Below are 17192 nucleotides of genomic sequence, written 5' to 3'. Positions count from 1 at the left end.
GCAGTCTCCCAAAATATTTCTGGTTTATCTAGATGACCCGAATTTTCCGCTAGGAATTGATACCACCTATTTTGCATCCATCTTTTAAAATGGACATTGTTTACTAAATATTTTGGGAAAAATATTCTACCTTTTCCAGCAGATGCTTTATCATTCAGGCCTATTTCTAATGAGATCACTGCGTGATCGGAAATCACAATATCTTGAATAGCAGTTTCTATATTCATTTTTAACATTTGTCTAGCTATTAAAAAATAATCAATTCTAGAGAATGAAATATGTGCGTTAGAAACACATGTGTATTCTCGTTGATCTGGGTTTTGTGCTCGCCAAACATCTTGCAATGCTAATTTTTGACAAAATCTTCGAAGAATGTCTGTTTCCCTTGCTTTTCTTGGAGCAAATCTAGCTTTCGATCTATCCAGAATATGTGAAAAAGCCATGTTAAAATCACCAGCTACTACAATGTTCTTTCCGATATGTAGAAACAATTTGAAGCTAATATTTTCCCAGAATTCTTTGTCTATCACAATTGGGCCATAAACATTACAGAAAACAAAATTAAAACCATTGATCTCTATTTCAAGGATCTGGTACCTCCCATTTGGATCATTATCTGCCGAGATTATTTTATAATTTAGCTGTTTCATATTAAGATAATAAAACCTCTTTTAGCCCTGTCATAAGGGGTAAACACCACCTCTCCGACCCATTTGCTTTTAAGTTTTATAGCTTCTATTGGCCTAAGATGAGTCTCCTGTAGGAAAACTAAATCTGGTTTTTGCTTTCCTAAATGTTTTAACAGAAGTTTCCTTTTAGCTGGGGACGAAATCCCTCCGCAATTCCAGGAAAGTATTTTAAGTTTGGTCATCTAAAAATACTATTCAAACAGAAGTCTAAATGAGGGCTCACAAGGAAGAAAAAAAAAAAAACAACCCAATTTATATTGGTTAAAGCTCCTATTTTCCCATTCCCCCCTGCACAACTCCTGCATCCTGTTTCTTCATGATTAACACTCAGCATTATTGCCCTACATAAAGATACATTCATTTCTTATACCTATTTATGTAGGTTAGCCCTTTATTTGTTAGAGATTCTTATCTTGTGTGCCTCTCAGCTGTTCTGTGTCTAACTTCTGGCAAAATGCCTTGACCTCTTCAGTTTTGGTGAATGTCAAAGCCTCACCATCTTTGTCAACAATTATTTTCACCGGGTATATTAATCTTGCTCTTATATTTGCCTTAATTAACTGAGAACAAAATGGGGCCATCTCCCTACGTTTATTTTGAGTCTCTGATGAAAAGTCTTGAAACAGCAATATTCTATTAGATCCTATCATGATGTTATTGTTTTTACGATGTAGTCTGAGTATATGGAATTTGTCCTGAAAGTTTAGAAACTTAATTATTACCACTCTAGGTCTTGCCATACCATTTACAATCCTTCTAGGTGCACCTATTCTATGAGCTCTTTCTATAGGCAATCTGACATTATCAATGGTGCTCCCTACCAATTTAGGGAGCTGAGAGGCTGCAAAGCTTATCAGGTCTTGATATTCTACTGTCTCAGGTAGGCCGACAACCCTAAGGTTGTTGCGCCTTGACCTGTCCTCTAATTCCTCTAGTTTTGATTGTAAAAATTTAATTTTTGTATCCTGCGAATGAGTCATTTGTTCTTGTATCTCTATTCTATCCTCAGCATCTGAAACCCTGGTTTCTAGCTCATTTATACGTGTTGTGAACTGTTTTATTTCATTCGTAGCTGTGGCCATTTCTTGCCTTAAAGCTTCAAATTGTGGCATGATTAAATCAGAAATTTGTTGTATTAGTGGTGTATTATCAGTAGAATTCAGATCTATTTCATTTTGTAACTGTAATCCTATACTACTTTCATTAGTTTTGATTTTTTTTTCTTTCGGTTTGGGCGGCATATTTGGTGATAAATTTTTAGAGTGTGACATAAACCTTTCCATAAAGCTTATTATCGCTCTTTTGTGACCAAAGGAGAAAAACAAAAAAGCCTGGTTGTGTCTTAAATAAGAGTGAAAGAAAAAAAAAGAAAAATATATCCTCTTTACTTACTTCTGTAAATGGATAAGTAAGTAAACAAGAAATGTTTTCAGAGATCTTATGTGTAAAATAATTAGAATGTGTTCCTTTTTACATTTTAGTGACAAACAATACTACATCAAAACATTACATTGGTGTGTACCGATACGTGCTTTAAACAAAACCTTAAATACTCTTATATGTGAAGTCTTAGTTTTAGAAATCAGTGAGAAAGAAAGAAAAAAAAAATCTATATTTAGTGAAAAAACAAGGGAAAAAAAAAAAAAGTAAAAAGTGTGACTAAGAGAGTACAAAGACTCACAGTAATAAAATGCCGTGAAAAACAGTTGTTAGAGCTTTACAACTCCATTCTTTTTTTCCTCTTTTCCTTCCCTTCTTAACAGAGCCACTATATGAATAGCTTAGGCCACAGGTATTCTAAATATCAGTCTAGTTAAAATAGAAAACACTCTATTTCTGGGTAGGTTCCTGTTACCAACACACTCGTACAAAATGAATATATGATCAATTCCAACAGACACAAGTTATAACCATGTAGAGATATTTATCACTATATGATAGATCCAATTTCTTTATATATTGATATTTTTTCAACTAGAGAGAATAGATTATTTCTCTACCACTACCCGAGACAGAGAAAGGGGAACAAAGAGAAGAAAGAAGCAAAAAAAATAGACATGAAATGGAGAAGACCGGGAGACAAAGAAGAAAAAAAATAAGAAAAAAAAAAAAAAAAGCAGAGTTCAGTATTCAAGTAGGACTCTTTAGCTTATTTACGCCAGTCAAACAAGCTATATTTAACTGTATTTCTTATGTTAATAACCAGTCATAAAAGATAACTAAAAAGTTTTTAGCTTGATTGAAGATTCATTGTAAGAATGATCCCTTTCTGAAGGAAAGTTCCCAAGACTTGAAAATATTTTTCTTGTATTTAACAGTAAGTCATAAGTGGTACCCCTCAGAAAAAGAAAACTTTTTAGCTTGATTGAAGTTTTCATAGAGGACAGTCCCCACACAGAAAAATCCATAGAAAAACAGTCTAATGGAGATTAATGCAGCAGGTCTCACCACTTGTTCTCTAAACAGTTTTCTTATGGTATGTATTATTTAAGGTTTCTAACAAAAACATTACCATATGTAGCGAGAAAAAGAAGGCTATAAAGTGGCTCGAGCAAATAAAAAGCCCGTATACCTCTGTGTATCTTTTTCCAGCTTCTCTCTCCTCTCCTCGGCCCCCTCCTCTATAAAGCCTTTTTAGGCAGTTTCCTTGTGTATGGCACTTTAGTATTAGGAGAAGCAGATCTTTACATTAGGCTGTGAATTAGTTTAGTCAATGTTTAGGCGTTTAACCAGGCTTGATGGTTATTTACACCTAGGTGTAGCCCTTTAATAATCTCAGCCTTAGTATGTTTATAGAGGTTCAGCAGTTATTATCTAACAAGAGAGTGTTTATGGATAAAACAGACCGTGTCTGTAGTACCTGTTTCCAATTGAATTCTCCTGGCAGCAGCTCTCTGTCTCACGCTGTTGTTCCTATCCACATAGCAGCCACTTCTTACTTTCCAGCTAACTTTCAGGTAGATATTAAGGAGCGGTGAATTTGTGAAGTCACAATTTCGGACACCTCCGCTACCGCAGCCTCCGCTGTTGCACCAGCTCCTCTGTCTTGTGTCACTGCCGACCAGTGGATTAGTTGCTGCAGTTGATGCATTTCTTTGTGTTCAAAGATAGGAAGTTTTCACAGAACAGGAACGCCTTTTGGCGTCGCGACTCCGCTTTGAAGTCAATCTGCTTACGGGAACCGGCCACTGTAAGAAAATATCCAAGCCGGGATATGCCTCCGCTGGCCAAGGATCAGCACAGATGGGGTAGGTCGATGGAGCCCTTCTTCCCAGAGCTAGAGTTAGCGTCCCACGTTCTTACTAGCTCCTCCCCTTCCGGTTCCTCTCCTGACCTCGCATTCTATTGGCTGATTAGGAGTTCATAGCTACAATGTAGGTGGCGGCGGTGTCCAGTCAGCAGATTAGGGGTTAAATTAGATTTGGATGGCCGTGTATTACACTAGTATTGTATAGTATATTAGGTTTTAGGTTATATCACTCTGCTATGGGTTACACCTAATATACAGTACATAATACTAGTCTAATACACAGCATATCCTACCTAACACATACCGAAATTCCGAATTTCAGAACCGAATCGAACCGAATTCAGCCGAATTTATTCAAATCCAAATAAATCCGAAACAAATTCATTCAAATTTTGCCGAATTCGAATCGATCCGAACCGAAATTCAAAAAAATCTGGATCAATCCGAACCGAACCGAAACTAATTTTTCAATCATGCACATATCTAATAAGTATATATCATTATTTAAGACACTCTCAGCTATGTTTGGCGCTTTATGTATTAATATCAAGTTTTAAATATATGTATTTACTTATTTGCCATGAGTCAGGTCTATGTGTATTTCCCTTTGCCGTCTAACAGTTTCAGTATGAGAATCATGTTTTAAAAAAGTTATTTTTTTAAATTTTCTTACCTGGGGTTTAGTCTTTTTTCCAATTTGACTTGTTTTTTCCTTAAATTTTGCGGGCAAATCTAGGCTCACGAGGGCGCAAACCACTGTTATTTATTGCGTCATTTTTGGCATGAACATTTTTTAGCGAAAATGTATGTCTATAGTGTCGCAAGTTTCGTCATTTCCTGCGTCTTTATTGTCGTTTGTTTGGCGCGAAGTTGCACTTGTTTTGACGTGAGTGACATTTCTGTTTATATTACCCCACTTCCTTTATGCTCCCTGCTCTCTTTATATTCTAGAGGGCTATGCTGTTTGCTCTTTTTGCTTGTTTAGCATATGCATTTTTTTCCTATTCCTGAAACTGCTATATGAGGAAATTGGATAATTTGTTTAAATGTTATTTTTTCTTTTACATTTTGCAAGATGTCTCAGTTTGATCCTGTCTCAGAAGTTACTGTAGGAACCATGCTGCCTGAACACAGTTCTACAAAAGCTAAGTGTATCTGTTGTAAGAAAGCTGAGATTATATCTCTGGCTATATTATGTAACAGTTGTCATGATAAGCTTTTGCATGCCGATAATGTTTTTATTAGTACTAGTACAGCACCTGTTGTTCGGTCAACATCTAATGTACATGATATCCCTGTTGATATTAAAAATTATATTGCTGATGCAATACAGAAAGTTATGTCTGCTATTCCAGCTTCTAATAAACGTAAAAGGTCTTTTAAACCTTCTCATAAAACTGATTACATTTGTGATGACCGACAACATACTGAAATATCCTCCTCTGAAAATATGCTCTGCTTCAGAAGATCCTACTTCAGACATTGAAATTGATAAATCTTCTTATCTTTTTAAGATTGAATATATTCAGTCTTTGTTGAAAGAAGTATTGGTTACTTTGGGTATTGAGGAGTCTGATAACAAAACCAGTAAATGTTTAAATTCTGTTTTTAAACCTTCTGTGATTACTCCTGAGGTTTTTCCTGCTCCAGATGCGGTTTCTGATGTGATTGCTAAGGAATGGTCTAAGTCTGGTGCTTCTTTTAATACTTCTTCTAGGTTTAGGAAGTTATATCCTAAACCAGTGGCTAATTTGGAGTTTTGGGAAAAAGTCCCTAAGTCCCTAAGGTTGATGGGGCTATTTCTACTCTTGCCAAACTTACTACTATTCCTATAGAAGATAGTACTTCTTTTAAGGATCATTTAGATAGGAAGATTAAATCTTATCTAAGGAAAGCTTATTTACATTCTGGCTCTATTCTCAGGCCTGCCATTTCTATGGCTGATGTTGCTGCTTCATCAACTTTTTGGTTGGATAGCTTAGCACATCAAGAAACAGATCCTGAATTGTCTAGCATTGTTCATTTGCTTAAACATGCTAATCATTTTATCTGTGATGCTATTTTTTATATCATCAAGATTAATGTTAAATCTATGTCTTTAGCTATTCTGGCTAGAAGAGCTTTATGACTTAAATCATGGAATACTGACATGGTATCTAAATCTAGATTACTATCTCTATCTTTCCAGTGTAATCATTTTTTTGGTTCTCAGTTGGACTCTATTATTTCCACTATCACTGGGGGAAGTAATTTTTTTTTGCCCCAAGATAAAAGTCTAAGGGTAAATGTAATCAGTTAGTCTAATCAGTTTAGTTCTTTTCGTCAGAATAGAGAACAGAAAACCACTCCTTCCCCTAAGGACTCTGGCTCTAATTGGAAGCCATCTTCAAGTTTGAATAATTCCAAGCCTTATAAGAAGTCAAACCCAGCCCCCAAGACTGCATGAAAGTGTAGCCCTCAATCCAGTTCAACTGGTGGGGGGCAGATTGAAATTATTTTAAAACATGTGTGCAGATTCTGTTCAGAATCAGTGGATTCAGAACATTTTTTCTCAAGGGTATCGAATAGGTTTCAGAATAAGACCTCCTGTGAGAAGATTCTTTCTCTCATGTTCAAACAAATCCTGTGAAAGCTCAGACTTTTCTTAAGTGTGTTTAAGATCTGGAGCTTTCCAGGGGGATTACACCAGTTCCGCTTCAGAAACAGGGTCTGGGTTTTTTTTTCAAATCAATTAATTGGCCCAAAGAAAGAAAATTCATTCAGACCAGTTTTGGATCTGAAGTTTTTGAATCATTTTATAAGGGTCCCCACTTTCAAGATGGTGACTATAAGGACTATTCTGCCTTTTGTTCTGCGAGGTCATTACATGTCCGCAATAGACTTTCAGTGCCCATGACCCTGTCTTAAACAGACAAGAGACAAATGAAATTGGTTTCAGCCTGTCAAAACCTTCAGTCTCGATCATTCCCTTCAGTGGCTATGTGCATGAAAGTTTTAGGTCTCATGACTGCAGCATCGGATGCAATCCCCTTTGCTTGTTTTCATATGAGACCTCTGCAGCTTTGCATGTTGAATCAATGGTGCAGGGATTATAGTTGGATATCATAATTGATATTCTTAAGTCCCAGCATTATACTCTCTCTGACTTTGTGGTTAGACTATCATCATATTATTCAAGGGGCCTCTTTTGTTTGTCATTCCTGGACGGTAGACTCAACAGATGCATGTCTTTCAGGTTGGGGAGCTGTCTGGTGGTCTCTGAAAGCACAAGGGGTTTGGAATCCTCTAGCGGCACAGTTACTAATCAATATCTTAGAACTCCATGCTATTTTCAGGGCTCTTCAGGCTTGGCCTTTATTAAAGAGAGAACTTTTCATTCATTTTCAGACAGACAATATCACAACTGTGGAATATGTCAGTCATCAGGGAGGGACTTGCAGTCCTTTAGCAATGAAAGAAGTATCAAGGATACTTTCTTGGGCTGAATCCAACTCTTGTCTAATTTCTGCAATACATATCCCAGGTGTAGACAATTGGGAAGCGGATTATCTCAGCCATCAGACTTTGCATCCGGGGGAGTGGTCTCTCCATCCAGATGTGTTTTTTTCAGATTGTACAAATATAAGGTCTTTCAGAAATAGATCTGATAACTTCCCATCTAAACAGGAAACTTCCCAGATACCTTTCCAGGTCCATGGATTATCAGGCGGAGATGGTGGATGTGTTAGCAGTTTCTTGGTCTTACCAACTTGCTTATATTTTTCCGCCTCTAATTCTTCCTCCAAGGGTGATCTCCAAGATCATAATGGAACAATTGCATGTGTTTTTGTTAGCACCAGCATGGCCTCACAGGTTTTGGTATGCGGATCTTGTCCGGATGTCCAGTTGCCAACCTTGGTCACTTTCTTTTTTTTTATTTTTTTTATTTTTTTATTGAGGTTTAATGCAAACAAAATACACAAAAAAAAAATATACATCTTCATACTCAGATGTCAGAACAGAGAATTATGAATAACCAAATCAAAGAATCAAGTTCACATGTAGTATGATCATACTGTAAATATATCAATGCAGCCTGGAAGAATAGCACCTCATTTTAAAGGGAAAGGGGAACATTTCAAATATCACTAGTAATAGGCATGTAGAAACAGTATTGGGAGTTTCGAATAGGGTCTGTGCCCTTACGCTTAACCAGTAAGCAAAATGGTTGGGGGGGGGGGAACGAAGCATACTATAAAGGACATGTGACAGGCTTACTCCTCAGGACCTACAAAAGAGGTCTGTCTTACTAATCACCATTTACCAGTGAAAAGAAATATATAGGTATTGTATGACCTCTCCAGTACCTGACACTCTAAGGCATGTCCACTAGAATATTGTATATATTTCCGTTGTATTAGGGACGCTGGAGAACAGCATATCCCTTGAGGCAAAGTGATAATGTACAAAATAGATGGCATATCTAATTACGCAGTAATCCAAACAACTAAATATACTGCACATTCACTTAAAACTATCAGGATCTTTAGCATAGGCTCAATGGATCATATTAGGGACCAATTTCCTCAGAGAGAACATGACACATACATTTGAGAAAGCAGAGTTTAGACCCCCATATATGTACAATCTTATATTCTTTCAGTAACAAACTAAGTGAAAAATAAGCAGAGATAACTCAAAGTAGGTATAATAAAATATAGCCCTATTAGATCCACTTGTATATACTTGGGTATTACTGGCATATGTCTAGTTGCAAGGGGATTAGGAGACGCAGCAAATTGAAAAGTGAGAAACTCAATGTGTCTAAAGGACCTATATCAAAATAGAGTTAGCTAGGTAATTGAAGTATTCTATATAGAGTTATGCACATCTGATGCTACTTGCATATTAATAAACTTAGTATAAACACAGACTAATTAAAGGATGAGCGTTATCAGAGTGTAGCATGTACTCACCAATCTGGGAACAACTATTATCCAAGACGCGTTCCCCCGCCTTGGCCGCAGACAGAGGAAACAACATCCAACTATAATATGTGATGGGCTTTGGTTTCCCATGAAACTATAAATATTCATAGATAGCAACTATCTGTCTAAAAAAGTGGTGGGTATATTCAAAATTAAGTACTATATAGTGCTCAAAAAGCAAAGATACATAAAGCATAGCTAAAATGTTTGTGCTAATAAGATATCTATCTATAGTCTGGTCTTATTTTTAACAAAAGCTCTAATGCCTAATACAGTATCAAAGCAAGAACATCAATGAACAAAAATAAAACATTTGCTCTTGGAACTACGAGCTTTTAACTTAGTGCTACCAGATAACAACAGTCCAAGCATGCTGTCCATAAGAAAGCTTTAAACAGTTTCAAGCAGCATAAATCAGGGCACCGGCAACTTGCTTAGTTCGTGTTTGCCAGTATTATATCTCAAGAGTTCATCCAACCCCAGCCTTTGGAGATTTGTCCATAGTCCCACTATCCACCGGACCATAGGCATCACCCACCAGCAGTGTCCCACCGTCAGCGGCCAACAGGTCTCAAAGAACATCATGTTGCACAGGTAGTCCGGGATAATGCACCCATATACTGTCAAGAGGTACCTATTTGCGATCCCTGTATATATCGGATTCTCAGCTGCCCGGTGTCGCTTTGTTGTCCTGTCTCCTGTTGCTCTGCCCTTACCGCAGATTTCCTCCGTATCAGTAAAGGCCTTCCCGCCGCTCCTGGTATGAGTTTCATAATCGCAGCCAGTATCCACTGATATGTCAGGCCTCCTCATCTCCTCCGTTGCAAAGCGGCTCAGCTTCGAATCAGTGTGTGTTGTACTTGAGGTAGGCAGCAAGCGCCGGGGCCTCATAGCACCGTCACCAACCTGCTTCAGCAAAATAGGATTAGGCTGAGGAACCAGTGTCAGAGTAGGACCAACCGGGGGCCGAAACACCATCCTGATCGTGTCCTCCATTACGGCTTGAAAGGCATCTAGTAGGTCACGTAATCTAGTCAGAGCATACATGTCAACCTCCATGATATGTCCTCGCAGTGAACAAGAGGCGAGTGGGTTAAATATAGCTGGTAGTCTTTGTTATTTATGCAGCGGCCGCCACCACAAGGTTCACAGAAAATAAGCAAGGCCCAGAATTGCATGTGGCGTTCTTGAAGAACATAGGTCAGGATAGCCGTCAAATTTCCACTTCCAAACGGCAATCAAAGTATAAGTTATGTTTCTGCTTCCTTCAATAAAGCATTTGTTACATCAAATTTTTTCTCACTAATCTCAAATAGTTCAATTTTGTCTATTTTGTTCAGGAGCTTCATCAAGATGCATCCTGCCGCTTCAAGGGTTAGCTCCTCCCCCCTTGGTCACTTCCTTTAAGGCCAGATTTTCAGTCTCAAGGGTCATTTTTCCATCAGGATCTCAAATCTCTAAATTTGAAGGTATGGAAATTGAATGCTTATTACTTAGTCATAGAGGTTTCCCTGACTCGGTGATCAATACTATGTTGCAGGCTTGTAACTCTGTTTCAAGGAAGATTTATTATCGGGTTTGGAAAACATATATTTCATGGTGTTCTTCTCATAAATTCTCTTGGCATTCTTTTAGAATTCCTAGAATTTCACAGTTTCTTGAGGACGGTTTGGATAAAGGTTTGTCTGCAAGTACCTTTAAGGGACACGTCTCTGCTCTTTCTGTTTTATTTCTTAGAAAGATTGCTAAACTTTGTGATATTCACTGTTTTGTTCAGGCTTTGGTCCATATCAAGCCTGTTATTAAGTCTATTTCTCCTCCATGGAGTCTTAATTTGGTTTTGAATGATTTGCAGGCTCCTCCTTTTGAGCCTATGCATTCTTTGGATATTAAATTACTTTCTTGGAAAGTATTGTTCCTTGTGGCTCTCTTCTGCTTGAAGAGTTTCTGAATTGTCTGCTCTCTCTTGAGTCTCCATTTTTGATTTAACATCAGAATAAAGCTGTTTTGCGACTTCGTTTAAATTTCTTTCTAAGGTTGTGAATTCTAACAACATTAGTAGTGAAATTGTTGTTCCTTTCTTGTGTCCAAATCCTAAGAATTTGCTTGAAAAATCATTACACTCTTTGGATGTGGTAAGGGCTTTGAAATACTATGTTAAGGCTACTAAGGATTACAGGAAGGCTTCTAATCTATTTGTTGTCTTTTCTGGTTCTAGTAAAGGTCAGAAAGCCTCTGCCATTTCTTTGGCATCTTGGTTAAAGCTTTTGATTCACAAGGCTTATTTCGAGGAGGGAGAGTCTCCGCCTCAGAGAATTACAGCTCATTCTACTAGATCAGTTGCCACTTCTTGGGCTTTTAGGAATGAAGCTTCAGTTTATCAAATTTGCAAAGCAGCAACTTGGTCTTCTTTGCATACATTTACTAAATTTTACCATTCCAATGTATTTGCTTCTTCTACAGCAGTCTTTGGTAGAAAAGTTCTTCAGGCAGCTGTCTCAATTTGATTATTCTGTTTATAAGAAGAACTTATTTTTTGGATTTAATTTCTCAGCGAAAATAGCTGTTTTTATTTTATCCCTCCCTCTCTAGTGACTCTTCTGTGGACTTCCACATCTTAGGTATTTTATGCCATACGTCACTAGCTCATTGACTCTTGCCATTTACATGAAAGAAAACATAATTTATGTAAGAACTTACCTGATAATTTTTTTCATAATGGCAAGAGTTCATGAGGCCCACCCTGTTTTTGGTGGTTATATTTTTTGTATAAAAGCACTTTATTATTTTCTAGTTCCTCTTTTTTGTATGTTTTTTTTACTCCTTTTTACACCTCACTACTTGGCTATACATTAAACTGAAGTATGTGTGTGGTGGGAGGTGTATTTATAGGCATTTTGAGGTATGGGAAACTTTGCCCCTCCTGGTAGGAATGTATATCCTATACATCACTAGCTCATGGACTCTTGCCATTATGAAAGAAATTAATTTATCAGGTAAGTTCTTACATAAATTATGTGTTTGACTGATTTTTAGTTGATCACCGATCTTCCTGTATACTTTTCCTTCTTTGTGAAGTCTCACAATCAGATTTTTCAGTTACTCTGGCAATTCTTTTACATGTGAAGCAATGATGCAGACATGCCAAAAAAGACATAGCGCATAGGTCCAAAATTGAGAACGTTCTGGTGTTCAAAGGTCATTTTATAACCATGTTTATATAATAAAGCTAATTGGAAATCGCAGGTGTACTCAATTTTATTTCAATGATATAACCTTGCGGGCCAGTGAAATCCTTTTAAGCCTTGTACTGGAAACCACTGATTTGTATTTTTTTTTATAGGACTCATCATAGATTCAAGTAATGATGGAGATACCCTAATGGAATCACAAGGTAAGGCAGAAATATATGTTTAAATTCTAAAATTTGTTTTCCTAATTTTGCAATTTAATCATACAATTTTTGCAAAATCGATAGTGCAAACAATTAGTGTTTAAAAGGGTTAGTAATGATTTAATGATTGCAATCTTAAAACACACAAAAGTATAAGAAACGATCTCCAAAAAAAAACCTATCACATCTAAATAAAATCCATAATATAAAAGTCCATAATTAAAAGTCCATGATTAAATGTTTCCAGAAATAGAGTGTGTCTAGAAACAAAGGAGACAAGGAAAGTCTTGTTACAGGTGGTAAAAGGTATGTTAAAATGCTGTATATAAGCCGCTTGAGAAAGGAAGGTAACCTCAGAAATGCGTTGCCCATACTCCTATTGTGAATTTTGTCCTAAAGGAGCACCTGTAACTGCAGGTGTAGGAAGGGGAGCTGTTACATGTCTGTGCTTGAAGCGTGAGTTATGCTGTGTGCAGGGCGCTTATCAGCTGTTTGAAAAGGACCCCAGTTTTTCCTCAAAGTCTTTTGAAAACTGAATACAGGTACAGGAGAATCAAAGCCTGTGAAAGCGGATATTACCTTTGGCATTTTGGAGATTGCCAGGAGCCTTTTACCACCTGTAACAAGCCTTTTAACATAACTTTTACCACCTGTAACAAGCCTTTTAACATACCTTTTACCACCTGTAACAAAACTTTCCTTGTCTCCTCTGTTTCTAGACACACTCTATTTCTGGAAACATTTAATCATGGACTTTTAATTATGGATTTTTATATTATGGATTTTATTTAGATGTGATTGTTTTTTGTTTTTTTTGGAGATCGTTTTTTATACTTTTGTCTGTGTTTTAAGATTGCAATCATTAAATTGTTACTGACCCTTTTAAACACTGTTTGCACTATCGATTTTGCAAAAATTGTATGATTAAATTGTATTTATTTTACTTTGGTTTATGCAATTAGTATAACTAATTTTGTTTTATTGTGATACTACATTTTGAAAATACTGGCAGGAGGACTGGTTAAATTTTAATTACCTCCTATTTCATATACCAGCACTTTCTTGTTATTGTCAAAATAGCTGTTCTTTTCTTATCTGTTCTCTGGATCAATATTTAAAAGAAAGCACAGTATCTCTTATATTTTTGCGCTAAGAGAACAATGTTTTTACCTTTTTCTATCTTTCCTAAGTTTGCCCCCACAGATTAAATACCATAGAAAGTGCATAGTTAATAATTTTTCAAGAGCATAGCTACTATCAACTATCATCACCTATTTTATACCTGTTATATTTAAAGGGACACAAAAGACATTTTTTTTTTCTTTAAAACTGTTTTCTATATCTGTATCATGAAAATTAAAGTTTCACTTTACTGTGCCTTAAACCCCTTGAGCCAACTAAACGTATATACTATGTCACACAGTACTTACATCCAACACTGTGGAGCATATTGCAGTCCCTGCTGTCAGATTTGACAGTAGAGACTGCAGCTGGGGTTGAAAGGTATCTGAAGTCATATAGTAAGAGATCACTGATCGTGTTCCCTTATCATATGAAGCCAGATCGCCTATCAGTATAGACAGTAACACAAACAGTGTCACTGTCTGTATCAATGATGCAGATCAGCCAGTGGGAGGGGTGGGCGGTTAACCCCTTAATGACCGCAGCACTTTTCCATTTTCTGTCCGTTTGGGACCAAGGCTATTTTTACATTTTTGCAGTGTTTGTGTTTAGCTGTAATTTTCCTCTTCCTCATTTACTGTACCCACACATATTATATACCGTTTTTCTCGCCATTAAATTGACTTTCAAAAGATACCATAATTTTCATCATATCTTATAATTTACTATAAAAAACATTATAAAATATGAGGAAAAAATGGAAAAAAACACATTTTTTCTAACTTTGACCCCCAAAATCTGTTACACATCTACAACCACCAAAAAACACCCATGCTAAATAGTTTTTAAATTTTGTCCTGAGTTTAGAAATACCCAATGTTTACATGTTCTTTGCTTTTTTTGCAAGTTATAGGGCCATAAATACAAGTAGCACTTTGCAATTTCCAAACCACTTTTTTTTCAAAATTAGCGCTAGTTACATTGGAACACTAATATCTTTCAGGAATCCCTGAATATCCATTGACATGTATATATTTTTTTTTTAGAAGACATCCCAAAGTATTGATCTAGGCCCATTTTGGTATATTTCATGCCACCATTTCACCGCCAAATGCGATCAAATAAAAAAAATTGTTCACTTTTTCACAAATATTTTCACAAACTTTAGGTTTCTCACTGAAATTATTTACAAACAACTTATGCAATTATAGCATAAATGGTTGTAAATGCTTCTCTGGGATCCCCTTTGTTCAGAAATAGCAGACATATATGGCTTTGGCTTTGCTTTTTGGTAATTAGAAGGCTGCTAAATGCCCCTGCGCAAAATACGTGTATTATGCCCAGCAGTTAAGGGGTTAATTAGTGAGCATGTAGGGAGCTTCTAGGGTTAATTTTAGCTTTAGTGTAGTGTAGTAGACAACCCCAAGTATTGATCTAGGCCCATTTTGGTATATTTCATGCCACCATTTCACCGCCAAATGCGATCAAATTAAAAAAAACGTTATTTTTTTCACAATTTTAGGTTTCTCACTGAAATTATTTACAAACAGCTTGTGCAATTATGGCACAAATGGTTGTAAATGCTTCTCTGGGATGCCCTTTGTTCAGAAATAGCAGACATATATGACTTTGGCGTTGCTTTTTGGTAATTAGAAAGTCGCTAAATGCTGCTGCGCATCACACGTGTATTATGGCTAGCAGTGAAGGGGTTAATTAGGTAGTGTTTAGGGAGCTTGCAGGGTTAATTTTAGCTTTAGTGTAGAGTTCAGCCTCCCACCTGACACATCCCACCCCCTGATCCCTCCCAAACAGCTCCCTTCCCTCCCCCACCCCACTATTGTCCCCGCCATCTTAAGTACTGGCAGAAAGTCTGCCAGTACTAAAATAAAAGATTTTTTTTTTTTAAAGAAAAAAAAAAAAAAGCATATTTACATATGCTGTGTTTAGGATCCCCCCTTAGCCCCCAACCTCCCTGATCCCCCCCAAAACAGCTCTCTAAGCCTCCCCCTCTGCCTTATTGGGGGCCATCTTGGGTACTGGCAGCTGTCTGCCAGTACCCAGTTTGCACAATCAAATGTTTATTTTTTTTATTTTATTTTTTTATTTTTTCTGTAGTGTAGCTTCCCCCCCCCCACGGACCAACCCCCACCACCTAAATAACGCCTAAGGTTTTTTTAAAAAAAATTACTGGTCCCACTTTTATTTTGGGACACATTTTTTTCTGTAGTGCAGCGGTCTCCACCCGGTCCCTGCCCCGGCGTGCGCCCGCGCGCGCCCCCTCGTGCACGTGCGTGCTCCCACGCGCGCGCCCGGGCTTCCACGCCCACGATCCCGCCCCCCCTCCACATGACCAGGGCCATCGATGGCCGCCACCCACCTCCCACACCGGCTCCCACCCACCAATGATACCGGCCATCGATGTCCGGTGCAGAGAGGGCCACAGAGTGGCTCTCTCTGCATCGGATGGCCATCTAAGGTTATTGCAGGATGCCTCCATATCGAGGCATCACTGCAATAACCAGAAAGCAGCTGGAAGCGAGCAGGATCGCTTCCAGCTGCTTTCCACACCGAGGACGTGCAGGGTACGTCCTCAGGCGTTAACTGCCTTTTTTCTGAGGACGTACCCTGCACGTCCTCGGTCATTAAGGGGTTAAGGAAGGAGGCAGATCGGCAGCTCATTGCTGGAGGGAGGAGGAAGAAGGAATGAAAATGAGCATTGGGGTGAAGGTGTTGACCAGGGGGCAAGGGGGAGGGAAGAAAGCGGTTTGGGAGGGATCATTGAGGTGGGAGGGTGAGGAGGGAGCCCTACAATGCATTAAATAATTTAAAAAATAACAATTATTTAAATAGATCCCTAAACTGCATACTGGCAGACTGCTTAACAGTATGTAAAGTGTTGGGGGGCAGTTGGAGTAGGTAGGGTATAGAGCTCTTTGTGAGGGTTCAGTGGAATGGTAATCACTGCACTACAATACATTGTACCATTAATAGCCAACTGATCAACCCCTTCACTGCCGGAAATTTCAGAGGTGGGGTGCGCAGCTGCATTTAGTGACCTAATTATCAAAAACAATGGCAAAGGCATGCATGTCTGTCATTTCTGAATAAAGAGGATCCTAGAGAAGCTTTTATAAGCATTTGTCTTATGATTGTAAATGTGAGAAACCCAAAGTTTGTGAAAAAATTTAATTTTTTTTATATGATCCCATTTGGCTGCCAAGTGGCGGCTTGAAATATACTAAAATGGGCCTAGATCAATCCTTTGGGGTATTTACTTTATAAATAAATATAGTTGTGGGGTTCAATTTTCCAAATTTGGGCAGTTCAGTAATACCAAATGAGAGTTAATGCATTGCATAATTTTAGACATAATTGCAGACCTTAAAACTATATATTGCTTTTTTCGTTCATTTTACAGTATTTCTTAATTCTGTGAATAAATAACAAGTTTAAATTGTTATCCTCTGAAAGCTCTTTTTAAGCCAAAAATATATATAGTTTTGTACAGTATGTAAATAAAATTTAAAAAAATACTTTATTTCTGTTTAAATGGAGTGATTTTGCTTGTTTTACAAAATCCTTTGGTACTTTCGGTAAGTTTTCTCTGAAATACCAAGTAGCGAAGGGGTTAACATAGAACATTTTTAGATTTTGCTAAAAAGACTAATATGCATTGAAAACAACTTTATGGCAAATGATTTTCCCCAATCCTCTGTATTATAGTTATTTTACCAAGTAAAAACTAAATTATTTTTATTTTATTTTATTTA

The 17192-nt window shown here is 37.4% G+C and overlaps 1 protein-coding gene across 1 annotated transcript in view; it reads left to right on the top strand.

Annotated features, from left to right (window-relative positions):
- LOC128657721 (ADP-ribose glycohydrolase MACROD2) overlaps positions 1-17192 on the top strand; it is a 1711614-nt gene that overhangs the window by 1512192 nt on the left and 182230 nt on the right. Inside the window, exon 9 of the mRNA XM_053712124.1 lies at positions 12250-12300. Within this exon, the coding sequence (XP_053568099.1) occupies positions 12250-12300 (51 nt within the window). The remainder of the gene's footprint in view (positions 1-12249; positions 12301-17192) is intronic.

This window comes from Bombina bombina, chromosome 4 (assembly GCF_027579735.1).
Source record: "Bombina bombina isolate aBomBom1 chromosome 4, aBomBom1.pri, whole genome shotgun sequence".
Lineage (NCBI taxonomy): Eukaryota > Metazoa > Chordata > Amphibia > Anura > Bombinatoridae > Bombina > Bombina bombina.
This window is presented reverse-complemented; position numbering and strand designations above follow the sequence as displayed.